The following is a 19251-nucleotide window of genomic DNA, read 5'->3' on the forward strand; positions in this document are numbered from 1 at the left end:
GGGAATTTAGAGCCTTCAATTAGCCTACTGCATGTCTTTAGACTGTGGGAAGAAACCAGAGTACCTGGTGGAAACCACATGGACAGTGTGAATATGCAAACTCCACACAGAAAGGCCCTTGGTCTGGATTCAAACTCAGTATTTTCTTGAGGCGACAGCACTATTTACTACACCACTGTGCTACCCCTGACTGCCTCTACACTTCTCCAAGTGTCTAAGTTAAGCGTTTGTAAAATAAATACGTGTAGAACATTTAAGATATTAAAACACGGAATTGAAGTTTTTTTTTTCACTTCTGAGGCAAATCATTATTGCTACCTTATTTTTACATAGGCTGCTCTCATTTGTAGCCATAGACATGTTCAGCTAAAGTGGATCTGAACAAAAGCACGTGTTCAACGTACAAAAATTCCAAGTCACTCACACATACAAAGCACTGTCTGAAAGTCATTAATTCAAACTTGCACAATCTTGGCCTGCCATTAAAATTATTTATATCAAAATCAGCTCAAGTTACAAGAAACAATATTGGCTATCTTAGCTGACATATCATTTGTCAATCTTAAAATATGTAGCCAATTGCACTTTATTCGTTTGAGCTAACATGTCTTTAACATGAAAATAAGATAAGCCAACGTGTGTGAGAAACGCGACCAACTGCAATGACACTATCTTCCATGTGTTATCAGTCATATAGGCTACAGCTCTATACAACTGGTCATTATCAGTAGCAGTAGCACACCTTTTGATATCAGTCACGTTTAGAGTAAATCGCATGGACGTGCTAGAGAGACGCATACTGTAATTCGACATTATCCCCGACAGTTATTGCTGAGCAGTGCCAGTGCCGTACCCCCGAATGGGGATCATCCACTCACAGCTTCATCTATTCTCTCGGCTATTGACAACCTTCCCCTTTCAGTTGTTTGACTGTAGCTCTCACTAGCGCTGCCAGTGGACGACTGAACCCACACACCCTCTTCAATCTACACTCGCACATTGACATTTGATAGTTCTACTGTCTGTAAATTAGATAGTCGGGAGAAGTCTCGGAGCTTTGAAATCAAACAAAACAGTCGCGAAATATTACGACAGCTAACAAAATACACAAAAATGGAATCGCCTCCTGATCCAGCAAGCGACCCGGGCAACAGCGCCTCGGAGCCGGCTACCCCGGTCAGGGACACCCCGGTAAACCTGGAGACTCTCCGAAAAGCTGACCAGCAAGCTCCAGTACGAAGGCAAACCTGTTCCAGCACCAACAGAGGTAGGCTGGAAATATTTTCTTGCGAATATGTGAAATGTTGGATGAGCCATAGAATGAAAATGCCTTGCTAGATAGCGAACTGGTGCGGCAACTTAAAAGTGCTGTCGCGTTGCTTTGGAGCACTTGTGTCGATAACGTACATTTTAGACAACAGTCGCTCCTTTTCATTTATTTGTTTCGAAGTCCAGTTTCAGCCGCCGGGGACAAAAGTTTCACAGCTGCCTGTACAATTAACGTAGAAAGTGCCGCTGTAGCGTCTGATACAATTGACATGCCTACTCATGAGCGTGGAGTATGAGAACAGCAATTGCGAAGGACAGAATAGCTTGAACAGCTTGGCTGCACGAATTTTGGCTACTTTCTAATGAAATCATCAGGAGAGCAATATTTTAAATGTTAGACTACAAACGTTTTTCGCCTGCTAGATAGATAGGGTACAATGAATTTCCGACGTGTAACGTAGCCTACCGTAATAAATGTTTAAGGCTGTTCTGCACCGTTTAGGAAGTTAAGTTTTGAAAAGTAGCTAGCTACATAAAGTTGTCACTTGGAAGTAGCCCAATGTTAATCACTTATTTTGCACAATCACATTATTGAATGACCAAGAGATGGCAAACTGTCGATATGTGCACAGCCACAATATCAGACGCATTTGTTTCAAGCACGGATTTGAACCCAGTCGTTTATCTGTAGAAGGCTTATCGTGTCGTTGACAGATGATTGCGAACGTAGGCTGCTGTAGGCTATATGGCAGCTGGGAGGTTGGAGATCAAGTACAGTAGGATATATATTTTTTAGCAGTAAAGCCTGTTCAGCTATTTAAATTTTCATACACTCATAGAAAATATGGCTGAATGTGCACTGTCTGTGTTTTACAGTACAGACAGTGTAACCACACCCCCTCCAGACAGCCTCCGTATAGCATACGTAGCTCACTTGCTAGCTAGCTAACCCGGCCAGTAATGCAAGTAGTATCATATAGCGAAGAAGCGTGATATCTTAATGCAGCTTTACACCGTGGCATTCAGTGTAAATCAAGTTCATACATGAACACACGTCATTTTAATTTATTTTAACCTATTATGCCATTGTAAGCACAGTTTAATCTGTTAGCTACCTAGCCAGCTTGCTACGTTTCATTTGGAATGAAAGCTGGTTATGTAACAGGTTTAGAGACAGAGGGAGAGAGAACGCGCGCGCGAGAGAGAGTTTCTCTACGCGGGCACAAATATGCCATTTGCCAACAACGTTGCCGTTTTTTTAGGTGAATTTGTGGCTGCTCATGTTGCCGCTACAGAACAAGGATGTGGTTTCCCTTTAATAGTTTGTAGACGATGCGCATTTGTGTAATTAGGGGCAAAGAAGGTATGAATACAATGCCGTTTTGAAGATGTCCAGGTGTGACTATCGGGGTTTGTATCTTGCAACCTAGGTTACACACACTCCCAACCCGCTCTGACCCATACTTTTGCATAAGATCAGAGGGCACTGGGTGGAGAAAGAAAGACAGGATCGTGTTATGTAACTTCTTGGGGGAAAAAAAAGAAAAAGCAAGGGACCTATGCAGTGCAATGGGACGGCTTTAAAGACCTTTTCAGTTCTTTTTCTTGTGAGATACTGTTGGTAGATACTGCGGTTACATTCATTTTCATTTAGTGTAAAATGTAGCCTGCACTTCCCCTTGCAAAAGTTAACTGCAGTTCAACTGTAGTTATAATTGTAACTTGCAGTATGACTGCAGTATTATGCGATATTTTGGACACCCCCCCCCCTTTTTTTAAATGACTGCGATTATAGTACCGTTTCACAACTTCATGTGCAGCACTCATGAAGCAGAACTCTTTTGTACTGCATTGTATGTCAGTTAAACTACAGTGTAACAATATTTTTTAAGGGTGGCCTGAATTTAATAAATGTTTGTCCTTTGATTCACAAGTAAATGTGTTCCACTCACAAACATAGCATCATAAGTTGATTTTAGTTATTGCTGATCTCCATTTGTGAAGGAAACATTTGCGGTTTGAGTAGGCTACATGGACGAATAGTAGGCAAAGTTGTTAGTGTTGGAAAAGTGTTAGAAAATGAGCCTCACAGGGGCCTTTGACTTGGTGCATATCCATCCCAACAACGAACAGGTTGACTTAAAAAAAAATACAGACAAGCCTCTTTAAATTAAATTCCCAATTTCCTCTTTCAATTAAAAAACAACATATTCAACATACTTTAAACTACTCGGGTGTTTTTGTAATTCAGGTGATGAGTCTGTTGTAGTTAAGCTGCCTACAACTCTACTACTTTGTGGGCACAAGTTACTATCCTCTGAAGGTTTTCCTCTTCAACTCAGTTTATTTAGCCAGAAACAATGAAGAGCTATGGCTGTTTGTTGAGGACTACTTCTTCATAACACATTAGTTTGTCTGGCAGATGAAAACAGCAATGGTAAGATACTGTATAAGTGTCTTATACATATATAAGATTCTTGTACGTGGTGTTATACTGTGAGGTAAATGTCCTGGGCTGTTGTGACCATGTTCTTCCAGCAGGGGGCAGCTCAAAAGACACCGCTTCAGTCTACTGTACTAACTGTTGAGTGTGTAGAAGTCTTTGGGTGCATGTTTATCAGCCTTTAGATCATGTGGATGTCTGATCCGCATACCACAAATATCAATGCATCTGCACTGTCTGTGTCTACTCAATGACACCCTAAAGCAAGACCTATATTGGCTTTCAATAGACAGCCATTTGAGATTCATATAGGCTAGGTATCCATGGTTGCTATATTGGCAGATTTTTTTGGCAGGTTTTTATTGGCAAGTTTTTTTTTTGGCAGTTTTATGACTGTGTTGACCCCCCCAATGGATGAATGAAAGAGTGAATGAATGAATGTATAAATAACTAAATAAATAAATCTCTGGTCTTGTCATTATGGAGCACTTAAGTAGACTTTCAACGCTGCAAGTTCTATTTGAGTCTTGCTGTGGGCTGGACTGGCATATGTGTTTACACTGCCCTGACAGGAGATTGATGGAGCATGGAGGCCTCGAAACCAGGCTCGGCAGAAAGTGCCGGAAAGTCTTAGCTGGTAGCGTGTGATGGGCTCCTGCAAAGGCAGCATAGTAGGAGGCTGTCACATTCCCAGATATCATGTGCTCAACAATATCTAGAGAGTGCAGGTTTATGGTGGCAGTGAGGTGTGATGAACATGTGACAACGATTGCAGGGTTTTTCCTCCATTGAAATGTTTTTTTTTTCAAGCCAGCTAAGCCATCTTTAGGAGAAAGTTTAAAACAATTAGAAATGGTCCATAAATGAATTGGTACAATATCGTCCTGAATGATACTACATTTCAGGTTTTTAAAGTTTTGACTGCTTCCAAGTTTACGTGCAACTTGCAAGTTTATGTGCTAAATTAACTACAGTAGAATCAGCTTAATTGCATAAAAGAATGGAACAGACAGATTGCCAACCGTGGGTATCACTCAAGCATCTGCTATCGGTGTGATTTTCAACTGCCTGACTTGGCAAATTTTTGTGGTTTTGTGTGATTGTATAGGTCAATTGTCAGTTTATTTATCTCACATCTGCCAATCTTTAACATATTTATAGATCATTATGCAATGTAACTATGCAATGTAACGTGGACATACTGTAATGCTATGAAAATATCCGAAATACACACTGGTTTATGCAAATATACAATCTCTTTACAATGGAATGACTGAGAAATGGTGCAGGATTTGGCAATTCTATGTAAATACCTGAATTATGCAGTAAACCATTATGCAATTAAGTGGATTCTACTGTGTTAACCTACACTGTTTTTGCTGATTGAACAGAGAAATACAATTCTGAAAAGCATTTAATGATGTGTAGGGTAACAATAGTGACAAAATTATAGTGCAAGCATTCTTTGATTGAATGTATAAAAATAATTTAAATACAGTAAGCTGGCATTTGTGTAGATTCATTATGTTACAAAGGTTAATTAAAAGAAATTTTGAGTGACAACAATGAAATGCATTTCAATTCCAAATTCCAGTATTCCTGTAGGATGACCTCCTTACAATGTGTAAATATTTCTGTATAAGCTATGCAGTAATTTCCATCCAGTTCTTGCACTTACAATATGTAACCCTTCAATAAATATTGAAGTTGTTCTCATTTTTTATTTTTGTTACACATTTCATTTTTTATAGACTTGTGGTGGTCTCTCGAAGTCAAGAACTTTACATTCTGAATGTGGCTACAGTAAATGTAGGGAGACGACACGTTGGGTTGACAGTGGTAGTAAAGCTGGACTGACTGTCACACAGCCAACACATAAGCCCTATTTTGAACCAGGAAAAACCCTGCAATGCTTTTGTGGCAGGCCTGACTTAGTGACTATACCCCTCAAGGTACTCTGTCTGAATTTCCCCAAAAAATAACCTGTTGTGTAATTGAATGTTTTGTAAAATGAGTTACAAAGTCAGTCTGGCCAAGGGCAGCCAACTTACAAATAAGGGTTGTGGTAATTAAATTGTCTTTAAGAATGACATCAAAGAACCTTTGAGAATTTAAGGTGAGTGTGGTTAAAGTATTTGTCTCACTTATATTTCATTGTTAGACTCATACTCAATGTAGGCTACTCATTCTTATATTTAAAATTATGTGTCATTCGGTCCTGGGAATAACACTGAAACTTTATTTTTCATCATAAGAGTGTGGGTGCAAGGGGTAGCTGCATGATTTATGGTGCAGTGCAATTTGTGTGTGTGCGTGTGTATGTATGTATTTGTGTGTGTGTGATTGCATGTGTATTTTAGTGTGTGTGTGTGTGTGTGTGTGTGTGTGGGTGTCGTGTGCGCATGTCTGGGGCTGTGGTGCTGACACATGTTGATGTTCACGGTGCCAGCTGATATCTCAGTAATGAGCCTGTGGCCTCAGGTCTATAGGCTCCTTACACTGCTACAGCGGTAGGCTCCATGCTTCCTGGCTAACGAGAGGAGCTGTTGGGCTCTCGTTAGAGTGCACAAATTTTATTTTAACAGAGCACTGAAAGAATATGCAGCGGGACTGTTTTTCATGAGGGGGTATTCAGATCTCGTTCAGAAGGATTTATAAAGCACTGAACTCAGTCATCTGCTGTTTATTTGAACCTCTGCTGCTTGTGCTGGGAAGAAAGGAGTTTTTCACCCCTGGGTGTAAATGGGTGAAAGATCACTTGTTCATTACATCAAGGCTTTATCAGCAACCCCACTGAGTCCACTTGAGTGGCACAATGCTCTAACACACAGCAATGTACTAAATAATTGTGTTATGCACCACAAGGCAGTTGAATTATACAGTAACCTCCAGTTATCCGCTTGCATTGCACTGGTGCTGATATCGCACCATTCCATCTGTTGCTTTATTTTATTGCTTGGTCTACATTTCTTTCACTTTTTAATATTGCATTCAGAATCACAGTACAGTTGCTCCCTGCAATAACAGATGAATACAGACATGGAGCTTTGTTCTATTAATTATTATCTAGTAGGTATTTAGATATATTATGATATATATTTATAATACATTATATATTTATATATACATATTACATGTTTATATAATATATACATATATTACTAGTTACAAACATACAGCTGTGTATCGAAAGTTTGGTAAGACCCAGCACCCTAACTATGTTCACTTAAACTGCAGTGTTTAAGTGAACATAGTTGAAGTTTCTCGTGCCTATGCACAGACAGGATGTGGTACACACATTTTTGAATATTGTAAACTTGTAAACAAAACATTTTGAGTCAGCTGAGTCAGCATGTCCATTCAGAGCGCTTCAAAAGTGTCTTCCTTGAAATCCTGACATACAATGTAGAAATGCAGAAAAGAAAAGAACTGTGCAAATGAAAGTAATGTTGTATATTTGAATCGTGACCCCCTTTTATTGGTTAAACTGGGTGTTTGGGCTTATAAAGTCAGCCAAGCCAGTTTCTCTTAAACCAAGCTGAAAAGTTGCGCCCTTTTGGGACAGTTTTATTTTGGAGTGCAACTCACAAGTGGCAGAAGTGGGGCTGGCAAACAAGAGTCTTCTGGTGACAGAAGCCGGATTTGATGTGAAATCTCCGGTGACAGCAGACTTCTCAGATCCATGTCCCATTTACAGAAGTTAATATCTGAGTAAGTTATCTGAAATATAAAGGGGAGGAAATCCTCTAGATGCATGGATAGGGTGCTTTGAAGAATTTTTAACCTTTCGCTCAATGTTGTCACATGCGCCGGAGACCTTCTGCAATTCGTAGACCCACACTACAGATTTACTGGGATGAAAACGTGGTGACGCGGGAGTTATAGGTGGTGAGGGGACTCGAGGGATCATTGAATATCGTTTGAATCCGGACTCCCTTGGCTCCCCTGGTGCATTTCATTGATGTTTTGACATTTTTGGGTTTTTGGGCCCACATCATTTCCACTGCTGCGGTTATACGGTGGTCTTCACTTAAATTGGCCAACATCACTTATGTTTTCTGAAGACATAAGCATGAGTACTGTTTATTCTTGTAAGGTTCTTGTGCTGTAATTGGTGATAAATAAATAGGACATGTGTTGTAGATCTTGATAACCTTTTCTTAGACAATACCATTTTTCTTCCTTCTTCAGAAACAAGCTTTTATCAAAGGTTACACGTTGCATGCGTGTAATGAGATGAAACACATACACATTTATGTAATCCCCAAGACATTAACACGTGTGGAGGTTGTATCTTTAAAGCACAAAGAGGCAACGGCATAGAACCTGCAGTGTTTGACCTGCAGCCACTGAGAATCTCTGCAATCTTGCCCTCATTCTCACTTAATGGAGGTTATCTGCAGTTTAGTCCACCAGGAGCATGCCTTAGCATGAATACACGGCCAAAGCATTTGAAGCCACTTAACACTTCTTTAAATACTTCTTTACGAGATGTCCATTTTTATTTATTCATAAAGGAACATGTGGAGCATAAAGCAGCATGTGGAAAGCAGTTTCCTAAAATTTACTGGCTTTCTTTGCCCTGGACTTTACTGCCTTTGGCCGTTTCATTAGGTATTTCAGCTGTCTTGTCCTATAAGAAGCATTAGTAGTTTTGTTCTTTTTTATTTCTAAAATCCAGTCAGTTACGTATTAGCCTACTTTATGAATATGCTATGCAAAGGAGTTGGTGGAACCCAAACAGAAATTGAGTGTTTCGCATCTGTACTGTTTCTATTGTGTGGATTGTCCCATTGGATAAATCTGGTGCATGGGTGGCATTTAGGCAGGGTGATACATATTTGGCCATAGTGTTGCTTACAGAGGGAGGGATTTCAGTCAGCTGGATGTCTTGGTCTTATTATGCTCTAGCGACCCCCTTTGGTGTGCTAGCACAAAATGATCTGGTCTGTAACGGACTTCAGCATCTGTAGAAACCTTATGGCTGGCTGGCTGGCTTGGGCAGAGCATATTTTGGCATACCCAATTCTGGTGCCTGAATATTTTACTCTATTGCAGTGATTTAAAATAGGCAAGTTTAAAAGAAACTGCTGAGTAAGCCATTACTTGTAAATTACTACCACTGCTACGTACTACTACCACTACTACTAGTAGTACACTTAATGCTACTACTACTTCTACTAATGATAATAATTATGCCTAATCAGCTGGTGTCAGTTTTATGTTGTATATTACGTCGTATGTTGTCTATATGATGCATATCATTGCTACCAATAAATCACCAGTCTTATATTTAACGTGTTGTGCTTTGCTTGTGGTGCGGTTCGTGTTGACATCTTTAAGTAGGTGCCAGAGTTTAATATTTCAGCGATACACTATTTTGCACTCAGCAAAGTTCATTTGATACTTTTAATAAACAAAAAGTTTAAGGAGATGAGAGGATTAGAAGATTGGAGATCAGTGTCACTTGTACTGACTTGATATTTGATTAACAAGCAAAGGCATAATCTCATAAATAAAGTGATAGGGATCTATCCCTTATAGGCACCGGATGCATGCAATCAAATCTGTCTTCCATTTTGTCATCCTGAATTCTTCAAACACCCCAGTGACTGTGGAATACAGATTATGATCACACTCCGTTTTCATCGTCTGATAAAAATCTGGCAATGTTCTACACAATTTCTTGAGTGCTGAACCAACAAACTAATTATTCCAACCTCTCCAATTTGTGTGGTGTTTAATGTGGCCCTGTGGGAAAAACATAATTTAGTGCTTAAATTGGAACAATGGTCTAATGCAGTCATTGAGTTCAGCTGTGTTGGATGTAAACTTGAAGTCTTATTTAAGTGGATAAAATATATTTGCTGCCTAAAAGGGCCTGTTCATGTTGATCCTCATAGTTCTTCCAGGAAGTCATAAAATAAATACTTTTCTTTATTACATATTTTTATCTTATGGTGGGCAGAATATAAATAAATAAGAACATGGATTTTGTTTTATTGCTGTGATCAAAAGCACTGTCCTCAATAAGCTGATGCTATTTTATTGAAAAATGTTGAAATTTTGCTAAATTGATGATGGATAGTTAGGCTCTTTTGTTGCCATGCTGCTTGCAGTATTTTCCAATATCTAAAGATTGCAATTCAGGATTGGAGCATCAGTAACCACATCAAAATGTTCATATTTACATCATTTTTCTATTAATGGTGATGATGTTTGTAATTGTTATAGCCTATATGTATATATAATACATACAGCATATAACAATTTTAGTTTGTGTTTGCTTTACAAATTGAATAACAATGAAGTGTTGATAATGGTATTAATGGCGAGACACATAGCACAGTCCATAGAACAGTTGACTCATGAGCCATATTCGAACCCTCCCGCGTGGGGGAGGGGGGTTGAGATCCCTGCATGGTACTTTCTCAGCTGTGGTCTCTTCTCTGTCACCCTATCTGTTTTCTACCTGCCTCAGCAAAGCACAAATACACATGGAGAGCCAACTGTCCCACTTTCCTTTAAATAATGGTGTTAATTATGAGATTAATATTGCAGCTGAGAAGCATATGATTTCAGTACCCATTGGGTACCTGTAGCAAATTAGTTTAAAGTGGTGGCTGTTTATCTTGTTTGTTCTGCTTAAAAGGGTTAGTCACACTGATTATGGCTTGAAATGGAAAAAAAATCCTTATCCTCTTGTGCTAAACAAAAGATTTTTTAAAACAAAACAAGCTTTATATAAAAGTTAGGCTATAATTAGCTTCACCTGTGATTTTATTATTTCATGGGTACAATTGTACAATTGTCTCAGTTTTTCATTATGAATTTCAATATCAGTAAGTGCATTAATTTACAAGTAGATTAAATTTAGATAAAACAAACGGTAGTTATAATGCTATTAACTGCGGTCTTAAAATATTTGTCATTTTCAATGTTTGATTTTTTTAAAACACTATCTAGTCCAGTTGTGTGTAAATAATGACTCACTGCAGAGAGATTTGCATTCAGAAATAGCCAGAATTAGGCTACTCTTGTTAGTTTAGGAAGGGTACTTAAGCTCTCATTCATGAATATTTATAATTTATAGAGATAATAAAACTAAGCATCGGACTGCTGATCTGATCTAATTAATAATCATATATTCTGTCTCAGCCTTAATTTTTGAATGAAATAAAGTATTAAATTGCTGCATATATGCAGGGATGAATGTTTGCTTCAACAAAATAATGAAATAATTGTATCTGCTCAAGATAAAAAAGAAATGATGATTTCCCATGAACACACATTTTTATTGGTTTTTGAAAGAGCAGGGGGTTGTAATTGCTACTGCTGATGTAGGCCTATAGTCATTTGCTGCCTTGTGTAATCTGTGGGCATCATGATGACATTAAGCATTGTAATGAATACCCAGTTTTAAATAAAATGCTGGCTTTTTAAAATCAATTCCTGTGGAGTACTATTTATTTGATTACAAATAAAATGTGAGAATTAGTGTGGTTTGATAACCATCAAATCTGAACTAGTTGTGTATGACACTTTTTATGGCAATGCATAACTTACTTCAGCAGTGCATAACACAGTGGATCAAATCGTAGTGATGCATCCTCAAAGCAATCAGATCTAATATAGTGCTTCGTCCATACATAGTCACAAAGAGTATCTCCAGTAGAAAAGGAACAAGACAGAAGTGATTATTATCCTCATATTCTGTTGTAGAATTAAGTGAACCGTTGTCAATTTAATGTCTTCAGCACTGGAGGCTTGATTGGTGATTGGGCACCCAATCAAAGAGGCCGCTGCTCATTGGCTGTAGGGTTAGGCTACATGTGAGTGTGTCACAGTGACGTTGGCATTTCACAGTTGAACTGGAAGGCCAGAGCAACACCAATCAAAACTCTGGAAAACTGTTAAGGAATTTGCTTTGAAAAATTATTTAGTACTTGACATGTCTTCAGCATCAATTATGTCAGTTACCCATCCTCTGCACAGCTTTGTCTCACTCTCAATATTTGCCACTTTATTTTTCCTAATGCCCATAGTTAAGGAGTAATCATTTACACAATGTCAGGTTATTAAAATGCCATTTTTAAGTGAGGGACTCAAAATAGCTACAACGGAAATAGCAAAATGGAAACCCTGATGATGGCCTGCCAGTCTAGAGTGGGATATCTTTTTCATGTGATAAGAGTCAGCCAAGGCATAGGTTTGCTGTCACGTTCATCACGATTTCTAATCAAGATTCTTTATTAAAGAATATCCTCATTGATAAAGGGCTTTTTTGTGCTGGATGAAGATATGAACCCGATGAAGATATGAACCCAATGACCAGATGAAAAACAGTGTTTGGTAATGTGAGTTACACCTAGTAAGAATTGGATACCCTGGCTAGACTTACATAACTATCAGTGTGGTTTCAGATTGCGTCGACCAAGACACGACCACACGTGGATTTGATCGATTCAATTTTCTCGGGGTGCATTTGACACGTTCATTCATCTTTCAAATTGCCTTGGGTACCTTACTTCACACGCAGATCAAATCGTTTGTTTTCGTCTGCATTAGTCAAACTCAACTTGTGGTCTCTGAATTTATACGTGCTCATTCGTTTCAACCATAAAGCATTATATTGTGTATTTACATGCAGAAAATGTCTTCTCTTTCCCATTTTAACTTTGTAGTAGAGGTGATGTGGTCAGCATATTTTTAACCTCCTCAAAGAGTTACTAGTAATGATCGGCTAACTAGTAAAGTTCATGCTGCCTAACTTTCTAATATTGGCAGCCTACTCAAGAGGCTGGATGTCTTTGTATGTCTGATGTGTCTTTCAGCCTGGTATTCTGCTGTTCAGAAGGGAATGCTCATTTGTGGTCCTGTATGCATATTGTCACACGCTGTCAGAAGATGATGCTGTCACACTGCAGCTTCATAAATATGCTTTTCCTCACGTAAATCCCATAGTATCAGCTGGCCCTCTGGCACTTCGAGCACACGGCTCCTCTCTTTCCTTATCACTCTGCTTCCTTTGATGGAGAACGTTCCGGAAGTCCGAAGCAGCCTTCCCATGAAAACCATCCTGCAGGTGGAGATACAGAACAACTTTAAAACAGATAATGACAAATCTTGAGTTTTAATTGTGTAGGAATATTAATTATCTGCCTTTTCATATTATGGGTGTATTGGAGGGGGGGTGAATTGGGGGTTGAAAATCTCATTAATTGCTGCGAGCTCTGGCAGCGATGTTTTGGGCTTTCTCACCTGGCCCTGCTCCATGGTGTCCTCTCAGAGAGCCACTTCATCTTTGTCAGGGACAGGTGGAAATTTTCAGCAGTTCTAATTGGACAAAGTGCCTTTCAAACTCCCTGCCATCACTCAAAGATCAGATCAGCAGCCAGCAGGCCCATCAATATGAGTTCTGTCTCTCTCTCTCTCTCTCTCTGTCTCTCCCTGTGTGCCAGGATCCTGTGCTCACCAGTCAGGTCCCCATCATTGCAATGATAAATAAAACTTACTGTGTATGCCAGCACAAACTTTAGAATACTTTACTCAAATAATGGAGGCTCAGCCAAAACCTTATTGTTTTGTTTTAATGAACTCTGTGTCTAAGGTTACATCTAAATACAAGGCTGTGATACAACCAATACATTTTAAATAACCATATACTAACATGTTTAGCATAGGTAGTTAACAGGTACGTAATTCAAAAGTATTTTGTGATCAAATTAAATTGACATATTCTCCTGTGGTTTTATAGGTATATACAATGCTGACATTTAGGTATGCCTAACAGTAATTTTTGGGAGTTTGTTTATAAATCATCATGCAGTTTAATTAATGCATTCCTAAAATCTTAAAGCATCATCAGATTAAAATATTACTTTACTTGTAATACTATGCAATAGGCCTACACAGTGACAAATACAAGTAATATGATATGGAATATCTTGGAATGTTTGTCTTTGAGGAAACAAGTATAAATTAGCTTTTATGCAAAGAAGACATTTCCTTAAAAAAACAGAATGTATCCACAATACATTAATACACATTAGACAGAAATCAAAACATTGTGAGTAATTATGATGTGCATTTTTTCATCTCAAAGCTTTCTTCAATATAGAATGATGCATATGCTTATAGCATTTTACTTCATATTATACAGGGTGAAACAAGAAGTAACTGTACTCCTGGATGTTTTAAATAATGCAAAAATATATAAAAAATGAAACGTAAACATAATAACGTAAATAGGCTATTTCTGCTAACTTCAGCTATGAGCTAAACACATTGTTACATGTTAAACATTTAGCACCTTGCTTATTTAGTTAACTAGATTTCACTGTATAGAGACTTTTGCACTACCCTGTATTTATTACTCATTTATTTTTAGCTTTGAGGCAGAAGTAATAATTTTAATTATTTCATTAGGCCTACATTAAGTGTTGTCATACCTCATTTCAGATAAAATAATTACTAAGTGATTTGCTTAATGATAGCGTGTTTGAGTGTCACGTGTGCCCTCTGGTTCGTGACAGGGGACATAGTTTATTACCAGAAAAACATAGACCTGAATACGTCTTCATGCCTTACAGAGAAGATGACTGCGACGTTGTAACCAAGGCGGTATTTAAATCTCGAAGTAATAACAGCATTAATATGTAAAATGCTCATTTCCATGTAGATATTTGATTCCACCCTATAGAGTGAACAAGAGAACGTGCTGATGGAGTCTGGAGCCCGATAAGGCTGGATTGTGCCTGTGGGAACGTCCTATCAGACTGCAGCAGCGCACCTCAGATCCGCACTTTGTTTGAGGTGTGCGCTTCCTTCGACTGCATGCAAATACAGGGACAAATTAAAAGATTATCTCAGGAAGGTTGTGCCAACACAGCCGGGGGCTCTCTGCATCTCATGACTCCTGTATCAGTTCTACCTCAGAGAATAGCAAATATTCATGAGTGTTACAAAACCCAGTGTGCATTAGATATAGGCTGTACCCACACACACACACACACACACTCTCTCTCACACAGACCTGTATGGAACAATAATAAACCATGCTAAAGTATTATCAGGCCAGTCTGTCAGGGATCTCTTTCTTTTCCATTGCTGCAGCTTGAAAGTAATTCATCAAATCAGATGAAATCTAATGAAACCAATTCTATATGCTCTCATAGTGCCCTATGCTAATTTGCAATTATGTTGTTATGGAACAACAACTGGATGAGTTTCCTACTTTCTCCTCTGTTAAAATATTAATTTGGCTTTCGTTGAGACTGCTTTGTGATTGTATTGTCACGGTCCATTGAAGCAGAACAGTCAGTGGCAGCCTTCGTGACAGCTCTCTCACGATGCTGTGGTGTAAAAATCGAACCCTTACACCTGAGGTTTTGCTTGGTTGTCACCTGCAGGTTCATTCACCTTGAAGAATAGAGCAACTGCATGTTGACACTATTGCAATAATCGCAAAGCCACTGTCTGTGTGAATCATATTTTGATGTCACAGAGGAGTGTTGATTATCCATGTTCAGGTTGACTCCACCACATTTTGGGCTCTATTTTCACAGTCAGTTCTGGTCCTGGAGGGTCGGTGCGTTTGCAGGTATTTGTTTCCACCAATTACCCTAGCTAAATGAGTTAATTAGCTGTATGCACCATTTGTAGATTAGATCACAGCAGAACATTTCATATAGGGACACAAGAACAGTTTTTGGCTGCCATTCATGCACTTATCAAGAAATGTAGCAATGTAAGGGACAGTTAAGTAATTAAGTTTGCACATAAGTTGCATTTATCAAATATTCTTAATAAAGTGACAGTGTATTTTCGTATGTACGGTTCCCTACAGTCCTTCCAGAGCTATGCAGTGTTCACAGTTTGATGGCACCTGGTCCGGCTCTGCTGACAGTGTTGCATCTTATTTTGCCTCTGAGGAAGAGAGCTCTTGGAAGCGTGCCTTTTGAAAGCTTTATTGATGCTTTTCAAATGTGGGTGGCTGAGAGCTTCTCGAGGAGCCACAGTGTTTGACAGGCCAAACAGCCCCGGGCTTGAGCTGTGCCAGTGCACTCTGGGATTTCAAGCCTCCGCGCACGAGGTTGCCGTGCTTCTCCGAGAATGCGGCGAGCGGAGAAGCGACGTGCCAGCAGAGGTGAGACCTGGCGTGCACCGTGCCGCTGCACCACACCTGGAGCTTCCGTCAACCGAACGTGCACGCGCTTCTTCACCAAAACAAAATACAACGCAATCACACTGGGAGGGAATTGGGTGTATTATATTATCTAAGATACTTATCCAAGATAATTCAGTGTGAATTAGGCACATTATTAATTTGCACTACGAAATATTTACTGAAGCATTTTGAGTAAAAGCATTACTGAAGAGTATAAATGCTGGGCCCTAACTTGTAAGGGTATATAGAGATATGTGTGTTCAACCAGAAAATTGTCTGTAGCTCTGGCATAAGGGGGCATGGCTTAAACCAGCAGTTAAAACGGGGGAAAATGTCAGTTTTCTTGTCTAATTTATGGTTTGGCAGCTGAACATTGTTCTTTTAAAGCACAGTGTTCAGCTGCAACTTGTGATTTCACCTCAACATATCATTAATAGTGAAGTAAAATAATATTTTGATTCTTTTTATAACCATGCCAATATTTTACAAACAATACTGACCTAGATGTTGTAAATTATTATCCATCCTATACAGCTACATTTTAAAATAGTCTCTGAGCAACATGAGTGCTGGCCCTAGCCACACCAGACACTGCAGGTGCTGTGGGAGCAGACAGCACTGTCAAACCTCTACCAGCTTCAACTACTTCATCTTCTGAGTCCATTGATTAGAGTCAGAAAAAAAGCAATATTGGGCTGTTGCTAGATATCTGTCATGTCACTGCAGCTACCTGCTACTACGAGTCTCCCTGGCATGTGCTCCCTCCAACAAATTATGTTTTTTCTGGATGTGGAAGTTTCAAAAAAGGGGTGGACTATAGATAACTACTAGTGGACAGCATAGCACGACAGGCTTTAGAGTTGCTAGGGGGGTTGTGAACTGGAGGGGATGTTCAGTTATTTCACATTATTGTAATTTTAGAGTAACAGCTGCCCCCGTTCTCTGCCTCTCATGTAGTAATATGAACCATATTTCCACAGGCTCACCTTAGCTTTAGGTTCAGTATACCTGAGGTGAGTCAGACTCGATTCCACTGCTAGTTGACCCAGGCCAGCAGCTTGTCTGCCTGCTACTTGTACAACAGTCACCCAGAGCTCAGGCGTGTCGAGTGCGAGTACGTGCATTTTCCCTGTGCTAAAATGCCTTAGCCGGAAAGCCTTTTACGCTGCTTAGCTAGATTACCTCAGCCCCCTTAACGTATTATTGACAGCTCATGCTAGGAGTTAAGCAACAGTAACCTTTAGCTCCTAACCTGTGTGCTGAACGCACTCATAGTCGGCTTCATTCTCCTGTCTCTTTTTGTGGTCGCCTCGTTAAAGACAGGCATAATGAAAACGCGAGCGTCAGGATTTCCACCTCCATTGCAAGCTGGAGTGCTGAGCAGCCACTCAGATTTATTTATAAACAAAATCTATTCACAAACGAAGGGAGCATGTTGCCGGCTGGTGTGGGCGTTCCCTGAACGGCTAATCTCCGAAGATGCACATTTAGCTCTTGTGCGCTAGGTGAGACTCAACCCGGTGGAACTACAAAACCACCGTGTTAAGGCCACATTAGAACGGGGCTCGTACAGCCAAGGCGGGGTAGTGGAATCGTGGCTGGGCACTGTTCTGCAGTTGGAGTGAGTGGAAAGCAGATGGAGAAGCACGTCTGTGTGATGCGTCTCGGTGTCAGCCTCAGAGCATGCTGGGATTGCAGGTAGACGGTGGAGGACGGAGTAAAAGCCTTGGCGGGGGAGTGAAGCGGTGACCTTCTGTCTCATCATTTACACCCTCCCGCCCCCGGCTGGCGCCCTTCCATCCGCTCTGAAATTGCTTTGTTTTGTGGTAGGCGAAGACAGCTGGGCACCAATTGGACGGCCAGTTTCACAATTAAAACGAGCTCACCTGGACGCATCTTGCATTATCAGTTCGTGCCGTTGGGGGCCGGTGGTTATCCAGCATTATGACACGCAGGGCAAAGAATGTTTAGTGAATTCTTCGTAACACATTGCAGAGTCTGCACCAACCCTGGAATTAAAACCAGTCACTTACTGTATCCTTTTTCTTCCAATGCGAGGATTTCATAACACTTTGAAGTGGGTTTAGGTGGAAACACGCCTCAACCGCCACCGGTACATTGTGCCTACCTGATGCACAGCAGCCATTTTAATAAAGTTGGCGGAATTTTTATGATCCTCTGCCTAAACCCCATGTGAAATAAATGTAGCAGCCCGTCAGGCCTGCCATTTGGAAAAACTCAGTGAAAGAAGCTGTGCTTGTGCCAGCTCCAGCTCCAGTGCATTCCGTTTAGCAGCAGGGCTAAGATGTAGACGGGTACGGTCGACCTTGTTGATTTAAAGAGCCAGAATTGAGGATCGTTCGTTCGCTTCCCTTTCAGTCTGCAGCATGCCTTGCGTTCTGTTGAAGGGAGAAGGAGTGAGAAGGGGAGAGAGTGAGGGAAAAAAAGGGATGGATAGACGGGGAAATGGCGCTGGTATCTCACAGAAGCTCAGCGCTGTGCTTGCTGCCTGAAGCGTTCTGGAAAGGCATTCATTATCAGTCGTGGGCAGCGGTGTCATGGTTATCGTTATTAACGTTGTTGGCGCAGTTATTCTTGTTTTCTTATTTGTTGTTTTGCGGTAATGTACTGGTAACATCCGCTAACCCACCGGTTCTCGCGCTAAACCCATCACTTTTATTCCTAAGAGCGTTTCGTTTTTTTCCCTCTCAAGCCTTCAAATAAAATGTTGATTTGAGCATGTGCCCCGGTATAATTGGAAAATATTAATCTTCTGGCTTAAGTTCTTACATTAGTTGTATTAATTTCACTGAAAATATCTCTTGGGTAGTTTGATTAGGACATGGTTTAACAGTTGATTTTATTTGGACCTTTTTCCTTGAATCACTTTTTCTTTTTAAATCACACTAGACTGTTCTGCAGTCATTCATATTATTCTTAATATTAGTAATACTCATATAGTATTTAATAATATTCATATTAGTCTGTTTCAAGTACCATGGTTCATTTTTTTTTTAGTTATCTCCTATTCTCTTTTTAAAAACAGAAGAGATAGAGAGAAAGACATATGGGTCATCAAATACCTACACTGTTTGCCTCATTAAAGGTAATTTGCCTTCATACGTTGCCTGTGTTTTTGTCTGCGTCTTTCTGCTGAGGCAGTTACATGAACAGTATGCGTAAAGGCATATAGGTGCTATGAAAAATCCTTGGCTGTGTATTCTGAAGAGTGGAAGGGTTTTGAAATGAAGTCCGACTGAGCAGAGCCTCCTGAGTGAGCCTAGCGCCGTTCCAGCAGTGACAGTTGGGCTGGGAATTGAACTCGCCGTGGCAACGTGACGGAAATTTGTGCTGAGGGTGTATGGGGGCC

At 39.9% G+C, this 19251-nt stretch overlaps 1 protein-coding gene across 1 annotated transcript in view; it reads left to right on the top strand.

Annotated features, from left to right (window-relative positions):
* Window positions 1-947: 947 nt before the first annotated feature.
* LOC135255516 (nuclear receptor ROR-alpha A) overlaps window positions 948-19251 on the top strand; it is a 215793-nt gene continuing 197489 nt past the window's right edge. The window contains exon 1 of the mRNA XM_064336797.1: window positions 948-1267. Coding sequence (XP_064192867.1) covers window positions 1114-1267 — 154 coding nt within the window. The 5' untranslated portion in view covers window positions 948-1113. The remainder of the gene's footprint in view (window positions 1268-19251) is intronic.

This window comes from Anguilla rostrata, chromosome 5 (genome assembly GCF_018555375.3).
Source record: "Anguilla rostrata isolate EN2019 chromosome 5, ASM1855537v3, whole genome shotgun sequence".
NCBI lineage: Eukaryota > Metazoa > Chordata > Actinopteri > Anguilliformes > Anguillidae > Anguilla > Anguilla rostrata.